This window comes from Somniosus microcephalus, chromosome 10 (assembly GCF_052327205.1).
Source record: "Somniosus microcephalus isolate GS21.2 chromosome 10, FLI_Smic_1.0, whole genome shotgun sequence".
Classification (NCBI taxonomy): Eukaryota; Metazoa; Chordata; class Chondrichthyes; order Squaliformes; family Somniosidae; genus Somniosus; species Somniosus microcephalus.
Window position 1 is genome coordinate 231,307,711 of NC_140996.1, and position 22,370 is coordinate 231,330,080.

The following is a 22,370-nucleotide window of genomic DNA, read 5'->3' on the forward strand; positions in this document are numbered from 1 at the left end:
TTTCCAGTATTTATCCAATTTCCCTTTTGAAAGTTACTATTGAATCTGCTTCCACCGCCCTTTCAGGCAGCGCGTTCCAGATCACAACAACTCGCTGCGTAAAAATATGTTTCCTCATCTCCCCTCTGGTTCTTTTGCCAATGATCTTAAATCTGTGTCCTCTGGTTACTGACCTTCCTGCCACTGGAAACAGTTTCTCCTTATTCACTATTAAAACCCCCTTGTGATCTTGAACGCTGCCATCCCTTCTGAAGAGTGTGTGCGGATCTGGGGTGTGGATGGGATTTGGGCAGCATTGTCTGGTCTCACACATTAAAAAATGCCCATTTGAATGAGGTACCACAATGCCCGTGAACTGTGCCATAGCATTTTGCTAAAATTGTTCTGGAAAAGCACAAAGAAAATATGAACAGTGCGCTAACCGTGTGCCAACAACAGTGTAAATAGCAGCAGCTAACTCTACCAGCAAATGAGCTGAGAGAGCAACAACATACACAGAGACCATGAGGGGATCCACACAGTTGTCCTCTGTAATTAAACCTCTGAAACATGCTACTGGGGAACTTCAACCCTGAAGGAGTCCTTGCTACGTGAGTATTGGTATCTATAACTCATATGCACCGCAGGTAAGGGGTTGTGTTTTATTATCTCATTGACTGCATTTAATCAGAGGCTTTCAGTGTTTCCCAGTCCTCAAAGTTACATTAGAGGTAAAGGATGTTCAATAATATCCTATAATACCCCGCATAATGACAATATCCTATATCCAAGATTGGGCCTGTACTCTCTGGAGTTTAGAAGAATGAGAGGTGATCTCATTGAAACATACAAGATTCTGAGGGGGATTGACAGGGTAGATACTGAGAGGTTGTTTCCCCCTGGCTGGAGAGTCTCGAACCAGGGGGCACAGTCTCAGGATAAGGAGTCGGCCTTTTAAGACTGAGATGAGGAGGAATTTCTTCACTCAGAGGGTGGTGAATCTTTGGAATTCCCTGTCCCAGAGGGCTGTGGAGGCTCAGTCGTTGAGTATATTCAAGGCTGAGATAGATTTTTGGACTCTAGGGGAATCGAGGGATATGGAGATCGGGCGGGAAAGTGGAGTTGAGGTCAAAGATCAGCCATGATCTTATTGAATGGCGGAGCAGGCTCGAGGGGCCGAAGAGGGGAAACAGCCTCTTGGCATCTACCCTGTCAATCCCCCTTAGAATCGTATATGTTTCAATTCTCATTCTTCTAAACTCCAGAGAGTATCGGCCCATTCTACGCAATCTCTCCTCATAGGACAGCCCTCTCATCCCACGAATCAATCTAGTGAACCTTCATTGCACCGCCTCTAAGGCAAGAATACCAAAAATGTACACAGTTCATCAGGTCTGGTCTCACCAAAGCCCGATATAATTTAGTAAGACGTCCTTACTTTTATTCTGCTATTTAAAATACATTCAATAAACTCGGCTATTTTTTACTCGTGTTATTGCACACTTTACCCCCCCACCACCCTCCTACTATCGTGCCACATTGTGACCCCACCCCCAAAGGAGAGGGTCCAGACGGGCAAGACATTTCCTGGGTCCCAACAACATTGGTATCCAAACGCGAGGCTTTCGCCGCGATTTAGCCTTTAGTTTCCTTCCACACCCCTGCCCTCCAAATGTCTCTGCCGACTCCTCCTCCCCCTCCTCATCCTCCTCCTCACCCCCATCACCCTCCTCCTCACCCCCATCACCCTCCTCCTCCTTCTCCACCTCATCCCATCACCCTCCTCCTCCCCCTCCTCCTTCTCCACCTCATCCCCCCATCACCCTCCTCCCCCCCTCCTCCTCCTCACCCCATCACCTCCCTCCTCCTCCTCCCCCTCCCCTCCTCCTCCTCCCCCCCTCCTCCGCCTCCCCTCCTCCACCCCCCCTCCTCCTCCTCCACCCCCCTCCTCCTCCTCCTCCACCCCCCCTCCGCCTCCTCCACCCCATCACCCTCCTCCTCCCCCTCCTCCTTCTCCACCTCATCCCCCCATCACCCTCCTCCCCCCCTCCTCCTCACCCCATCACCTCCCTCCTCCTCCTCCTCCTCCCCTCCTCCCCCCTCCTCCACCCCCCCTCCGCCTCCTCCACCCCTCCTCAGCCCCATCACCCTCCTCCTCCTCCCTTCGATCCAATTACTGAGACACAGCCAGAGTTGAGCTGCAGCCTGTCCCAGTGCGGAGACGGGACAAAGACTAAACAACAATAATTGAAAAAATATTTTCCTCTTTCTTCAGAAAAACTGTTCCTATTGTATCAAATAAATGGCGGCAAAGTGCGTTTACAGTCGGTGGGACTTTGTACAAGACAAGCTCGTTCATTGTCCCACTGATTCTCAATCCCATAAACCCCTTCTTTCTTCAGACACACATCTAGTTGTGGGTTTGTTGACCTGAAACCATTAATTCAAGTTCCTTCTCTCCACAGATGCTTCCTAACCCGCTGAGTGTTTCCGGCATTTTCTGTTTTTATTTGACATCTAATTGTCTCTTGAATCCTTTCGCCGTCCGTGTCCCTTCCTGGAACTTATTGCACGTCCATAGCCGCCCTTTGGTGAGAAAAAGTTCCAATCTGATTCCCTTGTTATTTCCCTCCCCCCAGTCGAGGAAATGGTTTGAATTTAACTCTTCCCTTAGATCTAGTCGCCACTCTTGAGCTTGCAAACAGCTCTCTGCTTGCAAGGTACAAGATGTGCTGGATAAGGCACGTGATGAACTCCCTCATCTTGCTGGAGGTAGACAGGCTCCTTTGTTCGGCTCGTGTATGTTTTGCGTCCCCCGTCTCCTTGACAATGAAGCTGGTGGGCAGGGCGGGGGGGAGGGGGGGTTTGTCGACGGTATTATATCCCCGCTTAGAAAGTTAGATTTCTATGACCCAAGGATTGGCACACTTGACGCTATTTTTGGACTGATGCCCGCTGATCAAAATGGTGGGCAGCGGCAACAAAAATGGCGGGCGTTGGGCTTCACCATGTCAGCAGTCAGCCCAGAGGTTGGCAATCTTCGTTCGGTCCACACTCACCACGTACTCTCCCGATAAAGACCAGGACACCGCGTTAATGGAAGATCTAGAAAACAAGAGAGAGAACGCAAGTTAGTTTCTGAGGAGGGAGGATAAGATTTTAGCGTGGGATAGATGGAGAGCAGTTGGTGGGGGTCGGGGGGGGGGGGGGGCACGGAATCAGTGAAGTTTCAACCATTGGAAACACAGACTGTTCCTTTTCCAAATTTCTCCCACCAACATCCCCACCTCCCTCGAAGTCATCAACAACACGAACTTGTATTTATACAGCACCTTTCAGGTAGTAAAACATCCCGAGGTGCTTCACAGGAGTGATTATCAGACAAAATCTGACACCGAGCCACATAAGGACATATTAGGACAGGTGACCAAAAGCTTGGTCACAGAGGTAGATTTTAAGGAGCGTCTTAAAGGAGGAGAGAAAGGCGGAGAGGTTTAGGGAGGGAATTCCAGAGCTTGGGGTCCAGGCAGCTGAAGGCACGGCCGCCAATGGTGGAGCGATTAAAATCAGGGATGCTCAAGAGGTCAGAATTGGAGGAGCGCAGAGATCTCGGAGGGTTGTGGGGCTGGAGGAGATTACAGAGATAGGGAGGGGGTCGAGGGGCCATGGAGGGATTTGAAAACAAAGATGAGAATTTTTAAATCGAGGCGTTGCCGGACCGGGAGACAATGTAGGTCAGCGAGCACAGGGGTGATGGGTGAACGGGACTTGGTGCGAGTTAGGACACGGGCAGCTGAGTTTTGGATGAGCTCAAGGTTATGGAGAAGTGGGAGGCCGGCCAGGAGTGCGTTGGAATAGTCAACTCATGTTGGGCTGTGACTCTATGGCCGCTGGTCAGCCTCACCCAGGTAACCATTCTTTGTCCCTACACCATCCGGCTGTTTCAATGTGGAGGGAATGACAGCCAGCCAGTGACCACGCCCGTTACAGGAGCAGTCACTGGACAGCGAAAGGGAATGGGACTCTTTGCTAACTGTTCTCTCCCTTTAGGGGACCGCGATCACCTGTCACACTGGTCCTCCTGCTCTGGCTGAGATCAGCACAGGCCAGACATTGAACCTAGTACCTCCCTGCTTTCTCTGACATCGGGGAAGCTCCTCACCCTTTCCCCTTCTACTCATTTTATTTGTGCCCAGGGCCAATTATTTACCCCTTGACCAACATCACTAAAACAGATGATCTGGTCATTATCACATTGTTGTTTGTGGGAGTTTGCTGTGCGCAAATTGGCTGCTGCGTTTCCCACATTACAACAGTGACTACACTTCAAAAGTACTTCATTACAAAGGGTTTGGAGTATAAGAGTAACGAAGTCTTACTGCAATTATATAGGGCCTTGTTGAGAAGACACCTGGAGTATTGTGTACAGTTTTGGTCTCCTTACCTAAGGAAGGATATACTTGCCATAGAGGGAGTGCAACGTAGGTTTACTAGACTGATTCCTGGGATGAGGGGATTGTCCTATGAGGAGGGATTGAGTAGACTCGGCCTAGGATACTAGATTTAGGATACTAAAGGGAATCAAGGAATATGGAGATCAGGCGGGAAGGTGGAGATGAGGTTGAAGATCAGCCACGATCTTATTGAATGGCGGAGCAGGCTCAAGGGGCCGAATGGCCGACTCCTGCTCCCGATTCTTATGTTCTTAGCTGTGAAGTGCTTTGCGAAGTTCTGAGGTTGAGAAAGGTGCAAGATAAAAGCAAAATAAAAACAGAAAATGCTGGAAATACTCAGGTCAGGCAGCATCTGTGGAGAGAGAAACAGAGTTAACGTTTCAGCTTGATGACGAAGGGTCCCAGACCTGAAACATTAACTCTGTTTCTCTCTCCACAGATGCTGCCTGACCTGCTGAGTATTTCCAGCCTTTTCTGTTTTTATTTCAGATTTCCAGCATCTGCAGTATTTCGCTAGATAAAGGTAATTTATTTCATTCATTCATTCATTCTGACGGTTTCCCATGTTAAAGGTGCTGTATAAATGCAAGTTGTTGTTGTTGTTGTTCGCACCCTGGGGGCTCAGAATTCATTTTTCCGTTGCCTCTCCGAACTCGTGCAATTGAGACACAGCAGGTGGGAACTTTGAACAGTCGCTGCGCCCTCCCTCCCTCCACGTACTTGTGCTGTCCAACCAGGGACGTCTCCAATTTCCCGGTGAGGACATCCCAGATGTAGAGAACTCCGTCAGAGGATCCCGCCACGGCGTAATTCCCATCGGGGCTGAAAGAACAGGAAAGGCACGAGTCTGTCAGCACAGTCCTACAGCGCAACGTGTGCAGGGCCTCGAGACTGAATGCTTTACAGGATTATCGCTGTTCGCAAATCCAACCCCACCCACACCCTCTCAACCTCACTGCAACCTCCTCCGACCCTCCAGACACTCTCTCCTGAGTCACACGGTCGCACAATTGAGGCCCCACTCCAGAGACTTGAGCACATTATCCAGGCTGACACTCCAGTGCTGTACTGAGGGAGCGCCGCACTGTCGGAGGGGCAGTACTGAGGGAGCACCGCACTGTCGGAGGGGCGGTACTGAGAGAGTGCCACACTGTCGGGAGTGGCAGTACTGAGGGAGCACTGCACTGTCGGAGGGGCAGTGCTGAGGGACCGCCGCACTGTCGGAGGGGCAGTACTGAGGGAGTGCCGCACCGTCGGAGGGGCAGTACTGAGGGAGCGCCGCACTGTCGGAGGGGCAGTACTGAGGGAGCACTGCACTGTCGGAGGGGCAGTACTGAGGGAGCACTGCACTGTCGGAGGGGCAGTGCTGAGGGAGCGCCGCACTGTCGGAGGGGAAGTACTGAGGGAGTGCCGCACCGTCGGAGGGGCAGTACTGAGGGAGCACTGCACTGTCGGAGGGGCAGTACTGAGGGAGCGCCGCACTGTCGGAGGGGCAGTACTGAGGGAGCACTGCACTGTCGGAGGGGCAGTACTGAGGGAGCACTGCACTGTCGGAGGGGCAGTACTGAGGGAGCGCCGCACTGTCGGAGGGGCAGTACTGAGGGAGCGCCGCACCGTCGGAGGGGCAGTACTGAGGGAGCGCCGCACTGTCGGAGGGGCAGTAGTGAGGGAGCACTGCACTGTCGGAGGGGCAGTACTGAGGGAGCACTGCACTGTCGGAGGGGCATTACTGAGGGAGCGCCGCACTGTCGGAGGGGCAGTACTGAGGGAGCGCCGCACTATCGGAGGGGCAGTACTGAGGGAGCGCCGCACTGTCGGAGGGGCAGTACTGCGGGAGCGCCACACTGTCGGAGGGGCAGTACTGAGGGAGCGCCGCACTGTCGGAGGGGCAGTACTGAGGGAGGGCTGCACTGTGGGAGTTGCTGTCTTTCGGATGAGACGTTAAATCGAGGCCACGTCTGCTCCCATGGCACTATATCGAAGAACAGCAGGGGGAGTTCTCTCCGGTGTCCTGGGGCCAATATTTATCTCTCAATCAACATCAGCAACAGATGATCTGGTCATTGTCACACTGCTGTATGAGGGAGCTTGCTGTGCGCAATTGGCTGTCACGTTTCCTACATTACAACAGTGACTGCACTTGAAAAACAATAGTACTTCATTGGCTGTAAACTGCTTTTGGATGTCCGGTGGTCGTGAAAGGCGCTATAGAAATGCAAGTCTATCTGTCTGTGTCTTTCTTTCTTTTTTTATTTTCCATCTGTTTCCCCTTTAAAAGCCGACTCTCCAAACGCTTCCTCAAAGCTGGTGTCTCAGCAGGAACACGCTGTGGAGTGATTTCGCCTTGTGGAATGTCCGCCCGCACAGCCACATGAAGCTGCTTTGAATTCTGATGTCTCTCTGATGTGTTTCCATTACCCGCTGCCCACTCCTGATTGGGTAGCCTGACACGCTGCCAACTCCTGATTGGGTAGCCTGACACGCTGCCCACTTCTGATTGGGTAGCCTGACATGCTGCCCACTTCTGATTGGGTAGCCGGACACGCTTCCCAAACAAGCCAACCATTGGAAACTTGATCATGTTTTTTATTTCGCTTCCTCCGCTGCGGTACGGCTCCACAAGCTCATTGTTCGGGTAACTTCTCCGCTTGTCAGTTTCCACGCTGAGTTTTGGCGTGGCCATTCCACCGTGTAAACCATCACAGCTGTGGTGTCAGCCGTGGCTCAGTGGGTAGCACCCTCATCTCCGAGTCTGAAGGTTGTGGGTTCAAGTCCCACTCCAGAGACTTGAGCACAAAAATCTAGGCTGATAGTGCAGCGCTCCCTCAGTACTGCACTGAGACTGTCAGAGGGTCAGTACTGAGGGAGCGCCGCACTGTCGGAGGGGCAGTACTGAGGGAGCGCGGCACTGTCAGAGGGGCAGTACTGAGGGAGCGCGGCACTGTCGGAGGGGCAGTACTGAGGGAGCGCGGCACTGTCGGAGGGGCAGTACTGAGGGAGTGCGGCACTGTCGAAGGGGCAGTACTGAGGGAGCGCGGCACTGTCGGAGGGGCAGTACTGAGGGAGCGCGGCACTGTCAGAGGGGCAGTACTGAGGGAGCGCGGCACTGTCGGAGGGGCAGTACTGAGGGAGCACGGCACTGTCGGAGGGGCAGTACTGAGGGAGCGCGGCACTGTCGAAGGGGCAGTACTGAGGGAGCGCGGCACTGTCGAAGGGGCAGTACTGAGGGAGCGCGGCACTGTCGGAGGGGCAGTACTGAGGGAGCGCGGCACTGTCGGAGAGGCAGTACTGAGGGAGCGCGGCACTGTCGGAGGGGCAGTACTGAGGGAGCGCGGCACTGTCGGAGGGGCAGTACTGAGGGAGCGCGGCACTGTCGGAGGGGCAGTACTGAGGGAGCGCGGCACTGTCGGAGGGGCAGTACTGAGGGAGCGCGGCACTGTCGGAGGGGCAGTACTGAGGGAGCGCGGCACTGTCGGAGGGGCAGTACTGAGGGAGCGCGGCACTGTCAAAGGGGCAGTACTGAGGGAGCGCGGCACTGTCAAAGGGGCAGTACTGAGGGAGCGCGGCACTGTCGGAGGGGCAGTACTGAGGGAGCACCGCACTGTCGGAGAGGCAGTACTGAGGGAGCGCCGCACTGTTGGAGAGGCAGTACTGAGGGAGTGCTGCACTGTCTTTGGACAAGACATTAAATTGAGGCCCCGTCTGCTCTCTCCGGCGGCCGCCGCGTTTCCTTTTTGTTTATTTGTTCCTGGGATGTGGGCGTCCCTGGCAAGGCCAGCATATATTGCCCATCCCTAGTTGCCCTCGAGAAGGTGGTGGTGAGCTGCCTTCTTGAACTGCTGCAGTCCGTGTGGTGAAGGTGCTCCCACAGTGCTGTTAGGGAGGGAGTTCCAGGATTTTGACCCAGCGACGATGAAGGATCGGCCGATATATTTCCAAGTCTGGATGGTGTGTGACTGGAGGGGAACTTGGAGGTGGTGGTGTCCCCATGCGCCTGCTGCCTTTGAGCTTCTAGATAGAAGAGGTCGCGGGTTTGGGAGGTGCTGTTGAAGAAGCCTTGGCGAGTTGCTGCAGTGCATCTTGTAGATGGTACACACTGCAGCCACGGTCCGCCGGTGGTGGAGGGAGTGAATGTTTAAGGTGGTGGATGGGGTGAATGTTTAAGGTGGTGGATGGGGTGAATGTTTAAGGTGGTGTACCAATCAAGCACCTTACAACAGTGGCTATAAGGTGTTGTATAAATGTCTATCTTTCTTTCTAATCAGCAGCAAATTATAAAGAAAGTCTTGCATTTCTATAGCGCCTTTCACCACCTCAGGACGTCCCAAAGCGCTTTACAGCCAATGAAGTACATTTTGCAACTGTAGTCACTGTTGTATTGTAGGAAACACGGCACTCAAAATGCGCACAGCAGGATCCCACAAACCGTCCAAAGACAGTGCGGCGCTCCCTCAGTACTGCCCCTCCGACAGTGCGGCGCTCCCTCAGCACTGCCCCTCCGACAGTGCGGCGCTCCCTCAGTACTGCCCCTCCGACAGTGCGGCGCTCCCTCAGCACTGCCCCTCCGACAGTGCAGCGCTCCCTCAGTACTGCCCCTCCGACAGTGCGGCGCTCCCTCACTACTGCCCCTCTGACAGTGCGGCGCACCCTCAGTACTGCCCCTCCGACAGTGCGGCGCTCCCTCAGTACTGCCCCTCCGACAGTGCGGCGCTCCCTCAGTACTGCCCCTCCGACAGTGCGGCGCTCCCTCAGTACTGCCCCTCCGACAGTGCGGCGCTCCCTCAGTACTGCCCCTCCGACAGTGCGGCGCTCCCTCAGTACTGCCCCTCCGACAGTGCGGCGCTCCCTCAGTACTGCCCCTCCGACAGTGCGGCGCTCCCTCAGTACTGCCCTCCGACAGTGCGGCGCTCCCTCAGTACTGCCTCTCTGACAGTGCAGGACTCCCTCAGTACTGCCTCTCCGACAGTGCGGCGCTCCCTCAGTACTGCCTCTCCGACACTGTGTCCAGGAGATTAATCCTCAATTCCTGGAGGCTCCAGGGCAATCCTGGAGGGGTTGGGAACCCTAGGCCCAGAGAAGACTTCTGGCGATAAGAAACACCTCTCCTAACTCAGACAGAGTGCGAGCGTGAGTCAGTGCTGAAGAATGTTAGTGCGGGGAGTGAAATCATCTGTTTTACCTCAGGGGGGACCCGGAACAGAATCCGAATGGAATAAAGCTGGCCGACTGCCAGCGCTGTAAAAGGTGAAATGAGTTTGAAAGTTCAAATGCAACTTCCTTGCAACCAGTAAAATGATAAGTGGGGTTTTTTTTTTTAAATAAAAAGAGGGGCTACCATGGCCTCAAAAGGTGCCTCGACACATTTTACACACGCGATTCAAAACAATTGCTGAACAAAGCTGGGGCTCCTGCAGATTAATTTCACAATTCACTAAAAGCAGCGACGCAGGTTAACAAGGCCAGAAAAATGCAAACAAAGCACTGGGGTTCATTTCTCAAGGGAAAGAATTGCAAAGCAGGGCAGTTATGTTAAACTTGTGTCGAACCCTTGGTTAGACCACACTCGGAGCGCTGTGAACAGTTCTGGTCTCCGTATTATAAAAATAGAGGCACTGGAGAAGGTTCAAAAAAGATTTACTAGAATGATACCAGAACTGATTGGTTATACCCATCAGGAAAGAGTGAACAGGCTGGGGCTCTTTTCGCTAGAAAGAGAAGGTTGAGGGGTGACCGGATAGAGGTCTTTAAAATTATGAACGAGTTTCGATAGGGTAGATGTAGAGAAAATGTTTCCACTTGTGGGGGAGGCCAGAACTCAGGGCCATCAATATAAGATAGTCACTAATAAGTCCAATAGGGAATTCAGGAGAAACTTCTTTACCCAGAGAGTGGTGAGAATGTGGAACTCGCTACCACAGGGAGTGGTTGAGGCAAATATCTTGGACGCATTTAAGGGAAAGCTGGATAAGCACATGAGGAAGAAAGGAATAGAAGGATATGTTGATGGGGTGAGATGAAGAGGGGGTGGGAGGAGGCTTGTGTGGAACACAAACACCGGCACGGACCAGTTGGGCCGAATGGCCTGTTTCTGTGCTGTAAACGCGATGTAATTTGTTGTTGAGGGAGTAGATTTTTTCCCCTCTAACTCGCTGATCCTCCAGTGGTGAACACTGTCAGCGAGCGAGACGGCAAACCGACTCTGGCTTTACAAATGCCAGCCTGCAGTGGGTGGCTGTGGTTCTCAGACTGAGCGAAATCCTCTGCTATCTCGGCTTTTATTTTCTTCATTCTCGGGATGAATAAGGCTGCCACCTATTGCCCGTCCCTAGTTGCTCTGAAAAGGTGGTGATAGAACGGAATGTCTTGTTAGGCTGCTTCAGAGGGCAGTTAAGAGTCAACCACGTTGGGTGTGGGGGACTGGAGTCACATATAGGCCCAGACCGGGTAAGGACGGCAGGTTTCATATACACATAGGGGGAGAAATTCAGTATCGCCCCATTTGGGATGAGGAGAAACTTCTTCACTCAGAGGGTAGTAAATCTATGGAATTTGCTACCCCAGAGAACTGTGGAAGCTGCAACATTAAATAAATTTAAAATGGAGATAGACAGTTTCCTAGCAGATAAGGGAATTAGGGGTTACGGGGAGAGGGCAGGGAAGTGGACGTGAGTCTAGATTCAGATCAGCCATGATCCTATTGAATGGCGGAGCAGGCCCGAGGGGCCGTATGGCCTACTCCTGCTCCTATTTCTTATGTTCTTATTATTGGCGGTGCGCAAAGTTTAGCGCCTGGCGCTAATTATCGCCTCCGACAGCAAACATGGCTTTTATCGCCCCTGGGGGTGATTGGAGCGCTAAATCAGGCGCTACACACCTCCCTTAAGGCGCTAAGGCCGAGGAGTGAGGCGCTACCTCAGAGCGCTGGCGAAGCTCATGTGATTTCAGTCAGCAATGGAACACAGACACACTGGCGCCGGCCAGTTCTTAAAGGGGAGTTTTGACGAAAGGTCATCGACCTGAAACATTAAATCTGTTTCTCTCTTCACAGATGCTGCTTGGCCTGCTGAGTTTCTCCTGCATTTTCTGTTTTTATCTTAAAGGGGAGGGTCGATCTTGCTCTGCATCCACATCCTGCTCATTGCAGCCTTGAATCTCGGCCTGAATCTCGGCCTGGAGAGACCTGTACATCAAATCTGCTGGAAAGAACAATGGAGAGGCCCAGGGAAAGAGCTCAGAGTGCAGCCCCCACAGTCTCTTCTAAATCGATACAAGGAAGGTCAAATCAAAATAAACCTGCAAAGTGCTGCTCAGTCCCCAAAACTCCTTCTCACAGCGTTGAATCTCTCCAGAAGTCTCTCTCTCTCTCTCTCTCAGAATGCGTGGTGCAAAAATGTCACCGACAAAAAAAGGCAGGAAGCGGTCGCCTTTAAATAGCGCTCCCCCAGTCCCTTTCTGACTGTAAAACGCTCCCCTCAACCTGTCGTTGCTAGCGGCAGGCGGTAAGGCAGGGGGCGCCACTCAATATCCGGTCCGGGGCGCTAACGGGGCGTTGCGCACTCGACTGACGTCACGATCTGCCGGCGCAGGAGATTGGGCGGTATTGTTTGGCGCCGCCGCAAAATGTCCGGTCAATTTTGCGAGAGGCGCAGATATCGCTGCGCCCAGGCGCTAGTTGCTTTGCGCCCCATTAGCGCCCTCTTAAGGCACTAACGGGAGGCACAAACAACTGAATTTTTCCCCCATAGAGTTATACAGCACAGAAAGAGGCCCTTCGGCCCATCGTGTCTGCGCCAGCCATCAAGCCCTGTCTATTCTAATCCCATTTGCCCACACTTGGTCCGTAGCCTTGTATGCTGTGGTGTTTCAAGTGCTCATCTAAATGCTTCTTGAATGTTGTGAGGGTTCCTGCCTCTACCACCCTTTCAGGCAGCGAGTTCCAGATTCCAACCACCCTCTGGGATGTCCTTCCCTAAAAGGACATTAGTGAACCAATCAACAGCTTCATGGTCACGTCTAACCCTAACCTTAATCTTAATTCTGGCCTTGAGCATCCCCCCCCACCTGCCTTCGTCCCACCATTGGTGGCTGTGCCTTCAGCCGCCTGGGCCCTAAGCTCTGGAATTCCCTCCCTAAACCTCTCCCTCCTCCTTTAAGACGCTCCTTAAAACTCCCTCTTTGACCAAGCTTTTGCTCAGCTGTCCCTAATATCTCCTTATGTGGCTCGGTGTCAAAGATGTTTGTGTTGCTAACGCTCCTCTGAAGCGCCCTGGGACGTTTTGCCAAGTTAAAGGCGCTCTACAAATGTAAGTTGTTGCTGTTGTTTTAGTGTCGCCTGAGATTTCCGCCCCTCTGGGGGTGGCGTTTGTCAATCCCGGGATCAGTTCTACTCCTGTGGGTAGCCACGACGGTGAGTCAGGAGTCCAGCGTTCACGCCCCGCCGCCAACCTGCACTCCCTTCAAACACAGCTCGCCCACTGTGAGAATGAAATCGTGGAATTCACCCGACAGCCTGTCCTTTTCTAAAGAAAATCGTTAAACCGAGGCCCCGTCTGCTCTCTCAGGTGGAAGTAAAAGATCCCACGGCCACTATTTCGAAGAGGAACAGGGGAGTTCTCCCCAGTGTCCTGGGGCCAAGATTTATCCCTCAACCAACATCATTAAAAAAAAACACAGATGATAGGAACATCGGAACAGGAGGAGGCTATTCAGCCCCTTGAGCCTGTCCTGCCAATCAATGAGATCATGGCTGATCTACGACCTAACTCCATATACCCACCTTTGCCCCATTTCCCTTAATACCATTGGTTAATAGAAATCTATCAATCTCAGATTTAAAATGAACAATTGACCCAGCATCAATTGCTGTTTGCGGAAGAGAGTTCCAAACTTCTACCACCCTTTCTGTGTAGAAGTGTTTCCTAATTTCACTCCTGAAAGGTCTGGCTCTAATTTTTAGACGATGCCCCCCAGTCCTAGAATCCCCAACCAGCGGAAATAATTTCTCTCTATCTACTCTATCTGTTCCCCTTAATATCCTGAAAACGTCGATCAGATCACCCCTTAACCTTCTAAATTCTAGGGTTGGCTGCCGCGTTTCCTACATGATAACAGTGATGACACTTCAAAAAGTACTTCATTGGCTGTGAAGCGCTTTGGGACGTCCTGAGGATGTGAAAGGCGCTGTGGAAATACAAGTCTTTCTTTCAATGCAAACCAAACATTCTTCAATTTTCCTCATAACTTATGTAAGAAGTCACACAACACCAGGTTATAGTCCAACAGTTTTATCTGAAATCACAAGCTTTCGGAGCGCTGCTCCTTCGTCAGGTGAAGTGGAGAGAAGAAGGAGCAGCACTCCGAAAGCTTGTGGTTTCAAATAAAACTGTTGGACTATAACCTGGTGTTGTGTGACTTCTTACATTTGTCCACCCCAGTCCAACACCGGCATCTCCACACCATGGCCTCATAACTTAAGGTCCCCAATACCAGGAATCCTCTCTGTCCCCTTGGAAAGGCAGTAACATCCTTCTATGGAGCAGTAACGCTCCATGTGGGAGCTGTCTGACTAATGTTTCCACAACAGCAGTCTGACGTCATTGCAAACTCAACTCTGCGCAACCATCAGAATTCACGGGCAAGAGCAACACAGCATCGAGGCTCACTCACCTGAAAATCGCCTTGGTCCAATCGGCTCCACACTTAAAGCCTTCAGCTCTGGAAAAAAGAATCACAGAAATTTACAGCACAGGAGGGGGCCATTCGGCCCATTGTGTCTGCGCCGGCCGAGAAAGAGCTATCCAGCCTAATCCTGCTTTCCAGCTCTTGGTCCGTAGCCCTGTAGGTTACGGCACTTCAAGTGCATATCCAAGTACTGTTTAAATGTGATGAGGGTTTCTGCCTCGACCACCCTTTCAGGCAGTGAGTTCCAGACCCCCACCACCCTCTGAGTGAAAAAAGTTCTCCTCAACTCCCCTCTAATCCTTCCACCAATTACTTTCAATCTCTGCCCCCTGGTTATTGACCTCTCTGCTAAGGGAAATAGGTCCTTCCTATCCACTCTATCTTGGCACTCTATCCGGAATGACTGGGAGTTTCCCGAAATTGGGCGGTTCCTTCTGAGTGCTGCCCAGAAGATCATCGATTTAAATTTTCCTAGGTCTTAAACATAGAAACATAGAAGATAGGAGCAGGAGTAGGCAATTTTCGGCCCTTCGAGCCTGCTCCGCCATTCAATGAGATCATGGCTGATCATCCAAATTCAGTACCCTGTCCCTGCCTTCTCCCCATATCCCTTGATCCCTTTAGCCTTAAGAAATATATCTAACTCCTTCTTGAATATATTTAATGAATTGGCCTCAACTGTCTTCTGTGGTAGAGAATTCCACAGGTTCACCACTCTCTGGGTGAAGAAATTCCTCCTCATTTCTGTCCTAAATGGCTTACCCCTTATCCTTAGACTGTGGCCCCTGGTTCTGGACTCCCCGACCATCGGGAACATCCTTCCTGCATCTAGTCTGTCTAGTCCTGTTAGAATTTTATAAGTTTCAATGAGATCCCCTCTCATTCTTCTAAACTCCAGCGAGTATAAGCCCAATCGACACAATCTCTCCTCATACGTCATTCCTGCCATCCCAGGTATCAGTCTGGTGAATCTTCGCTGCACTCCCTCCATGGCAAGAACATCCTTCCTCAGATAAGGTGACCAAAACTGCACACAATACTCATGATGTGGTCTCACCAAGGCCCTGTACAACTTCAGCAAGATATCCTTGTTCCTGTACTTGAATCCTCTAGCTACGAAGGCCAACATACCATTTGCCTTCTTAACTGCCTGCTGCACCTGCATGCTTACCTTCAGCGACTGGAGCATCTTAAAAGGAGAGAGAGGTATAGACAGGAAATTCCAGAGCTTGGGGCCTCGGGAGCTGAAGGCACAGCCGCCAATGGTGGAGCGATGGAAATCGGGGATGCTCAAGAGGGCATAATTGAAGGAGCACAGAGATCTCGGAGGGTTTCAGCAGCAGTTGAGCTGAGGCAGGGACAGAGTCGGGCGATGTGACGGAGGTGGAAGAACGCGGTCTTGGTGAAGGAGCGGATATGTGGCCGGAAGCTCACCTCGGGATTACGGTCCTGTGAAGCGCCTTGGGATGTTTTACTGTGTTAAAGGCGCCGTATAAATGCAAGTTGTTGGTGTGTCATTCTGGTAAATCTCCTCCGCACCCTCGCCAAGGCCGCAAAAATAAAAAAATATAAAAGTAGGGTGTTGCCTCGCGATTCCCGGCCCTCCCGTGAGTATCTTGGACCGTCGTACCTGAGCTCTTGCCTGATCTCGTTCATCCGCAAGTCCGTCACGTTCAGCAGATCGTCCCGCGAGCAGCTGAGCAGCTGCGTCCGGTCGGAGTTGATGTCCAAAGATGTCACCTTCCCCTGCAGCAGAATCTCATCGGTCTTGATTCCTGACCTGCAGAACGACAAACAACAACTTGTCTTTATATGACAACAACAACTTGTCTTTATACGACAACAACTTGTCTTTATACAACAACAACTTGTCTTTATATGACAACAACAACTTGTCTTTATACGACAACAACAACTTCGGCTGAAAATTCAGTAGCCTTAGCGCCTCATTTGAGGCGCTAGAGGGCCCTGCGCCGGAGTTATGGCCAGTAGTGAAATTCCCTGGGGCCCTAAATCGGCGTTGCTCCGGTAGCGCTGCGCCGGCACCGATGACGTCATCGGTGTGCGCAGCGTCCCGGTTGCCGTGGTAACCCGCCCGAACTCCGAAATTGAGTTGCGGCCGCCTCGCCCGTGGCAGCTGCAACCAGCGTTTTGTCAGAGGTGCCTTACTGCAGTTAGCGCCGGCGCATTAAAGGCCCCGCGGCGGCCGGCCGCTTCCCCCCGGCCGCCTGCCCGCAGCTCCCTCCCCGGACTTCTCTCCCCCCCCCCCCCCGGAACAGATGCAAGCCCGGCACTTGTCCGAGGTGCCGGGCTCATTTTTAAGCAGATTTGCGCGGGCCGCGGCCGGGTGCAGGCAGCTCCTCCTTAACGGAAGGAGGAGGCCTGCACTTCCCCAGCCTGCCGCACCGCATCGGGTGCCGCAGCGCCGGAATTGCGGCGCGAAACGGCAGTTAGCGCCCTTTTCCAGGCGCAAAGACCCTTCAGTAGCGCCGGCAGCCGTTTGGGCGCGGCGCCACTGAATTTTTGGCGCGCGCAGGATTCCGGCGCTAAAGCCCTGGCTAAGCCAAAACCCAATTTCTAGGCCCTTGTCTTTATACAACAACAACAACTTGTCTTTATACGACAACAACAACAACTTGTCTTTATATAGCGCCTTTAATGTAGTAAAACGTTCCAAGGTACTGCACAGGAGCCGTTATCAGACAAAATTTGACACCGAGTCACAAAATGTGATACTGAGACAGGCGACCAAAAGCTTGGTCAAAGAGGTAGGTTTTAAGAACATAAGAAATAGGAGCATGAATAGGCCACTTGTCCCCTCGAGCATGCTCCTCAAAGAGCTTTGCAAGTATCGATGCTTTCTCTTAAGGAGCCTCTTAAAGGAGGAGAGAGGTGGAGAGACGAAGTGGTTTAGGGAGGGAATTCCAGAGCTTAGGGTCCCGGCAGCTGAAGGCACGGCCACCAAAGGTTGAGCGATTATAATCAGGGATGCTCAAGAGGGCAGAATTAGAGGAGCGCATGTATCTCGGGGGGTTGTGGGGCTCAAGGAGATTAGAGATAGGGAGGGGCGAGGCCATGGAGTGATTTGAAAACAAGGATGAGAATTTTGAAATCGAGGCGCTGCTTAACTGGGAGCCAATGTCGGTCAGCGAGCACAGGGGTGATGGGTGAACGGGACTTGGTGCGAGTTAGGACATGGGCAGCCGAGTTTTGGATGACCTCAAGTTTACGTAGGGTGGAATGTGGGCGGCCAGCCAGGAGTGCGTTGGAATAGTCAAGTCTAGAGGTAACAAAGGCATGGACAAGGGTTTCAGCAGCGGATGAGCTGAGGCAAGGGCGGAGACAGGCGATGTTACGGAGGTGGAAGTAGGCGGTCTTTGCTGTGCCGTGGATATGTGGTCAGAAGCTCATTTCAGGGTCAAATCTGACACCAAGGTTGCGAACAGTGTGGTTCAGCCTCAGACAGGTGTTAGGGAGAGGGATGGAGTCAGTGACTCGGGAACGGAGTTTGTGGCGGGGACCGAAAACAATGGCTTCGGTCTTCCCAATATTTAATTGGAGAAAAATTCTGCTCATCCAGATCTGGATGTCGGACAAGCAGTGTGACAATTTAGACACTGTAGAGGGGCCGAGAGAGGTGGTGGTGAGGTAGAGCTGGGTGTCGTCAGCGTACATGTGGAAACTGACGCTGTGTTTTCGGATGATGTCGCCGAGGGGCAGCATGTAGATGAGAAATAGGAGGGGCCAAGGATAGATCCCAGAGGTAACGATGCGGGAGCGGGAAGAGAAGCCGTTGCAGGTGATTCTCTGGCTACGATTAGATAGATAAGAATGGAACCAGGCGAGTGCAGCCCCACCCAGCTGGACGACGGTGGAGAGGCGTTGGAGAAGGATGGAGTGGTCAACCGTGTCAAAGACTGCAGACAAGTCAAGAAGGACAAAGGGGGATAGTTTATCTTTGTCACAGTCACAAAGGATGTCAGTTGTGACTTTGATAAGAGTTGTCTCGGTACTGTGGCAAGGGCGGAAACCTGATTGGAGGGATTCAAACATGGAGTTGTGGGAAAGATGGGCACGGATTTGGGAGGAGACAACACATTCAAGGACTTTGGAGAGGAAAGGGAGGTTGGAGATGGGGCGGTAGTTTGCAAGGACGGAGGGGTCAAAGGTTGTTTTTTTGAGGAAAGGGGTGATGACGGCAGATTTGAGGGAGAGGGGGACAGTACCTGAGGAGAGAGAACCATTAACAATGTCAGCTAACATGGGAGCCAGAAACGGAAGTTGGGTGGTCAGCAGTTTGGTGGGGATAGGGTCGAGGGAGCAGGAGGTGGGTCTCATGGACAAGATGAGCGCAGAGAGGTCATGAGAGGAGATCGGAGAGAAACTGGAGAAAGATGTGAGTTCAGGGCTAGGGCAGGGGGGAACCTTAGAGGAAGTTTGGCCCGGTGGGCTAGGGGAAGGAAGGGAAATGGCAGAGGCAGCTGAACGGATGGCCTCAATCTTAGAGACAAAGAAGTCCATGAGCGCCTCACACTTGTCAGAGGTGAGGGTGGAGGAGACAGGGGAGAGGGGTTTAAGAAGACGGTTAGCAGTGGAGAATAGGAGCCGGGGTTTATCTTTACATTCCAGAATTATTCTGGAATAGTGAGCAATTTTGGCAGACGAGAGCAGGGCCCGATAATGTTTTATGTGGTCCAGCCAGATCTGGCGGTGAATGGCTAAACCAGTTTTCCGCCATATCCGTTCAAGTCTGCGTCCCTTGGACTGAAGGGAGCGAAGATGAGGGTCGTACCAGAGGGAACGACCAGGGTGAGAGAGGGTAATTGTTTTAATAGGGACTAGGGCAGCAAAGGTGGTGGTGAGGGGGTGGTTGAGCAGATCGGAAGCTGCAGAAATGTCATGGTGAATGGAGGGCCAGAGGCTGGACAGTTGGGATTTCATAAGTGCAGTTGTAAGAGAGTTGGGAGAGAGTTTTTTCCAGGGGCGGACACAGAAGGAGGTAGGGGTGGGGGTGGGGGTGGGGTGGAAGGGGGATGTGGGTGGAGAGCGATACGAGGAAGTGGTCAGAGATGGCCTTATCTGCGATTGACACGATGGGAGTAGCGAGGCCACGAGAGATGGCAAGGTCGAGGGGGTGGCCGTGAATATGGGTTGGGGAGTTTACATGGAGGGAGAGATTAAGGGATGATAGGAGGCTAGTGAACTCAGGGGAGAGAGAGCGTGATGAATTGAGATGGAGGTTGAAATCACCGAGGATGAGAAGTCGTTCGGTGTAGAGGCTGAGGGAGGAGAGCAGTGAAGATATCTCGGTAATAAAATTTTTATGTTACTTGGGTGGGCGGTAGAGAACAAGGATTTTAAATGAGAGATGAGAGGGGTGGAATAAGGTGCGATGCTCAAAGGAGGAGAAAGTGCCGTAGGAGTAGGGGGACAGACCGAGGTATGATTTGGTGACGAGAGCCACACCGCCATCACGGCAGTCTGAGCAGGGCAAGTGGTGGAAGGTATAGCCAGGTGGGGAGGCTTCATTTAAGGGTAAGGTGTCATCACCCCTCAGCCAAGTTTCCGTCAGGGCCATAATGTCGATGCAATCATCCACGATAAGCTCATGGATGGCAAGGGCCTTGTTCACAAGTGAACGGACGTTCTGGAGGGAGATGCGGAGAGGGCTGGTGATGGCTGACCCACTGCCAGTGTCCACAGGGTCAGCGCTGGGGGGGGATGAGTTGGACGGTGAGGAGATTGGCAAGATTTGCCCCCAGTGGGCGCGCTGGGCGGGAAGGTCGGCGAGAGAGTCGGATGGGACAGTTGGGGTTGCTGCTCGTAAGGCGGCAGCGACGAGATCCTCGATGGGCCCTTTGAAGGATGCCAAGAGAGGCACCGAGGGAAGCTGTGGGCTTATCGAAGAGGGAGTCAAGCCTGGGACGGCGGCAGGAGAGGAGGAAGGTCGAAGAGTAATGAAGGATTGGGGTAGGGATTTGGGAGGGCGGAGTGTCCGAGAGAGGAGAGATGAAAGGAGGCAGTTCAGAGGCGATTCACAAGGTTGGTTCCTGAGATGAGGAGGTTGACTTTTGAGGAAAGGTTGAGCAGGCTGGGCCTACACTCAATGGAGTTTAGAAGAATGAGAGGTGATCTTATTGAAACATATAAGATACTGAGGGGGCTCGACAGGGTAGATGCAGAGAGGATGTTTCCCCTTGTGGGGAAATCTAGAACTCGGGGGCACAGTCTCAGAATAAAGGGTCGCCCTTTTAGAACTGAGATGAGGAGGAATTTCTTCTCTCAGAGGATCATAAATCTGTGGAATTCTCTGCCCCAGAGAGCCATGGAGGCTGGGTCATTAAATACATTCAAGGTGGAGAGAGACAGATTTTTGCAAGATAAGGGAGTGAAGGGTTATGGGGAGCGGGCAGGGAAGTGGCTTTTAGCCCAAGATCAGCCATGATCTTATTGAATGGCGGAGCAGGCTCGAGGGGCCAAGTGGCCTATTCCTGCTCCTATTTCTTATGTTTCTTATGACGACAGGAGAGAGCGGTCAGGGAGGGATAGAGAGAATAGGAAAAGAGGGGGGAAAAAGTGGAAAAGTAATGAACGGCTCGGGTCCGGAGCAGCAGCCAAAGTGCGCACGCAAATGATCATGGGAAAAGCCTGTTTAAATGTAGTAATTAATGGAATACCTATTTCCTGGTAGCAGGGACTAGGTTTGGGGACAATAGCAGGGAGACCAGGGTCACAGTCAGAGGTCCCGTGGAGGGACAAAGCCAACGTGAGCAGGATGGGGCCGGTACGGTCCATCGACGAACCGCTGTCCAAAGCAGGCGAGTGAAGTCCAGAAGCTATTTAGAAACATGGAAGATAGGAGCAGGAGTCGGCCATTCGGCCCTCGAGCCTGCTCCGCCATTCAATGAGATCATGGCTGATCATCCAAATTCAGTACCCTGTGTGGTAAACCACTGTTATAGTTATCACTGTATATTGTTCTCACTGTTCTCACTGTCACATCACTACACGAGGTCGCCTCTTGTCGCACTGTTATACCTGGGCTGACCACCTCCGACTCCGCCCATTACCTGCCCAGGTATAAAGGTAGCTGACTGGCTAGTATTCCTCCCTGTTGGATCGGATCACCCACGAGGGTGGGCTCTGTTATTTAGCCAATAAAAACCTTCAGTTACGTTCTTAACTCGTCGCCTTTTATTGGACTAATTGATAGGCATATCAATTTTATTGGCTAAATTTTAAAGATGTCTGATAATGAACAGCAACAGCAAGGAGCTCACCCAGCAGCACAGCAACAGCAGCCTCCAGACAACGGGCCACACCAGCCGGCTTGGCTGCAAGCCTTGAAACCACCATACCTGGATCTAAACCCACAGGCACCAAACGCAGCCCTCAACTTCAAACACTGGCTGGACTGCTTCGAATCCTACCTGGAAGAATCCGGCGCCCCGCAGAGATCCAAACTAAGACTTCTGAACGCCCAAGCGAGCCCGAGAGTATACGCACTCATACAGGACACGACTACGTACGAGGCCGCTATCAACCTACTGAAACAGCAGTACCGCAGCCCGGTAAATTACATGTACACCAGGCACCTCCTAAGATCCCGCCCGCAACAGCCAGGAGAGTCTGTAGCTGAATTTTTACGGGCGCTAAGAGCACTCGGCAGGAACTGTGACTTTAAAGCGGTGACGGCTGTTGAAAATACGGAAGATAATATCCGCGATGCCTTTGTGAAAGGCCTACGGTCCGACTACTCACGGCAAAGACTGCTTGAAGCTAAAGACCTCGACCTGGACAAAGCTGAAGCCCTCGCTCTCTCCCTGGAGGTGGCCCATCAGGACCAGGAGGCGTTTTCCAGGTACTGCTCGCGACCCTGGGACTCGGGCCCGACCCCTACCGCAATACCCTTCGCAGCGCCGCCCCCGGGACCTACCTCAGCGTCGGCGTCCCGGACCCGACCGGGCCCGCCACCCCCGGTACCGGCTCCGACATCGGGCACCCGCGATCGGGCCGCCGGCTGCTTCTTTTGCGGCCAGGAGAAGCACCCGAGGTCGTGCTGCCCAGCCAGGAACTCTACCTGCACAACCTGCAGGAAGAAAGGCCATTTCTCTAAGGCCTGCAGGAGCGGATCTTCAGAGGCCAGCAGTGCCTCATGCGAACTGTGGGGGCGGCCATCTTCTTTCACGGCAACTGAGGCCAGTATCCCCACACGTGAGTCATGGGGGCGGCCATCTTTGATCAAGGCAACCGACC

General features: G+C 52.6%; 1 protein-coding gene across 1 annotated transcript in view; it reads right to left on the reverse strand.

Moving 5' to 3' along the window:
• Positions 1 to 2,116: 2,116 nt before the first annotated feature.
• LOC147112154 (autophagy-related protein 16-like) overlaps positions 2,117 to 22,370 on the reverse strand; it is a 112,894-nt gene continuing 92,640 nt past the window's right edge. The window contains exons 15-18 of the mRNA XM_085999751.1: positions 15,745 to 15,894; positions 14,100 to 14,147; positions 5,154 to 5,255; positions 2,117 to 3,084 (exon numbers count right to left, since the gene is read on the reverse strand). Coding sequence (XP_085855877.1) covers positions 2,991 to 3,084; positions 5,154 to 5,255; positions 14,100 to 14,147; positions 15,745 to 15,894 — 394 coding nt within the window. The 3' untranslated portion in view covers positions 2,117 to 2,990. The remainder of the gene's footprint in view (positions 3,085 to 5,153; positions 5,256 to 14,099; positions 14,148 to 15,744; positions 15,895 to 22,370) is intronic.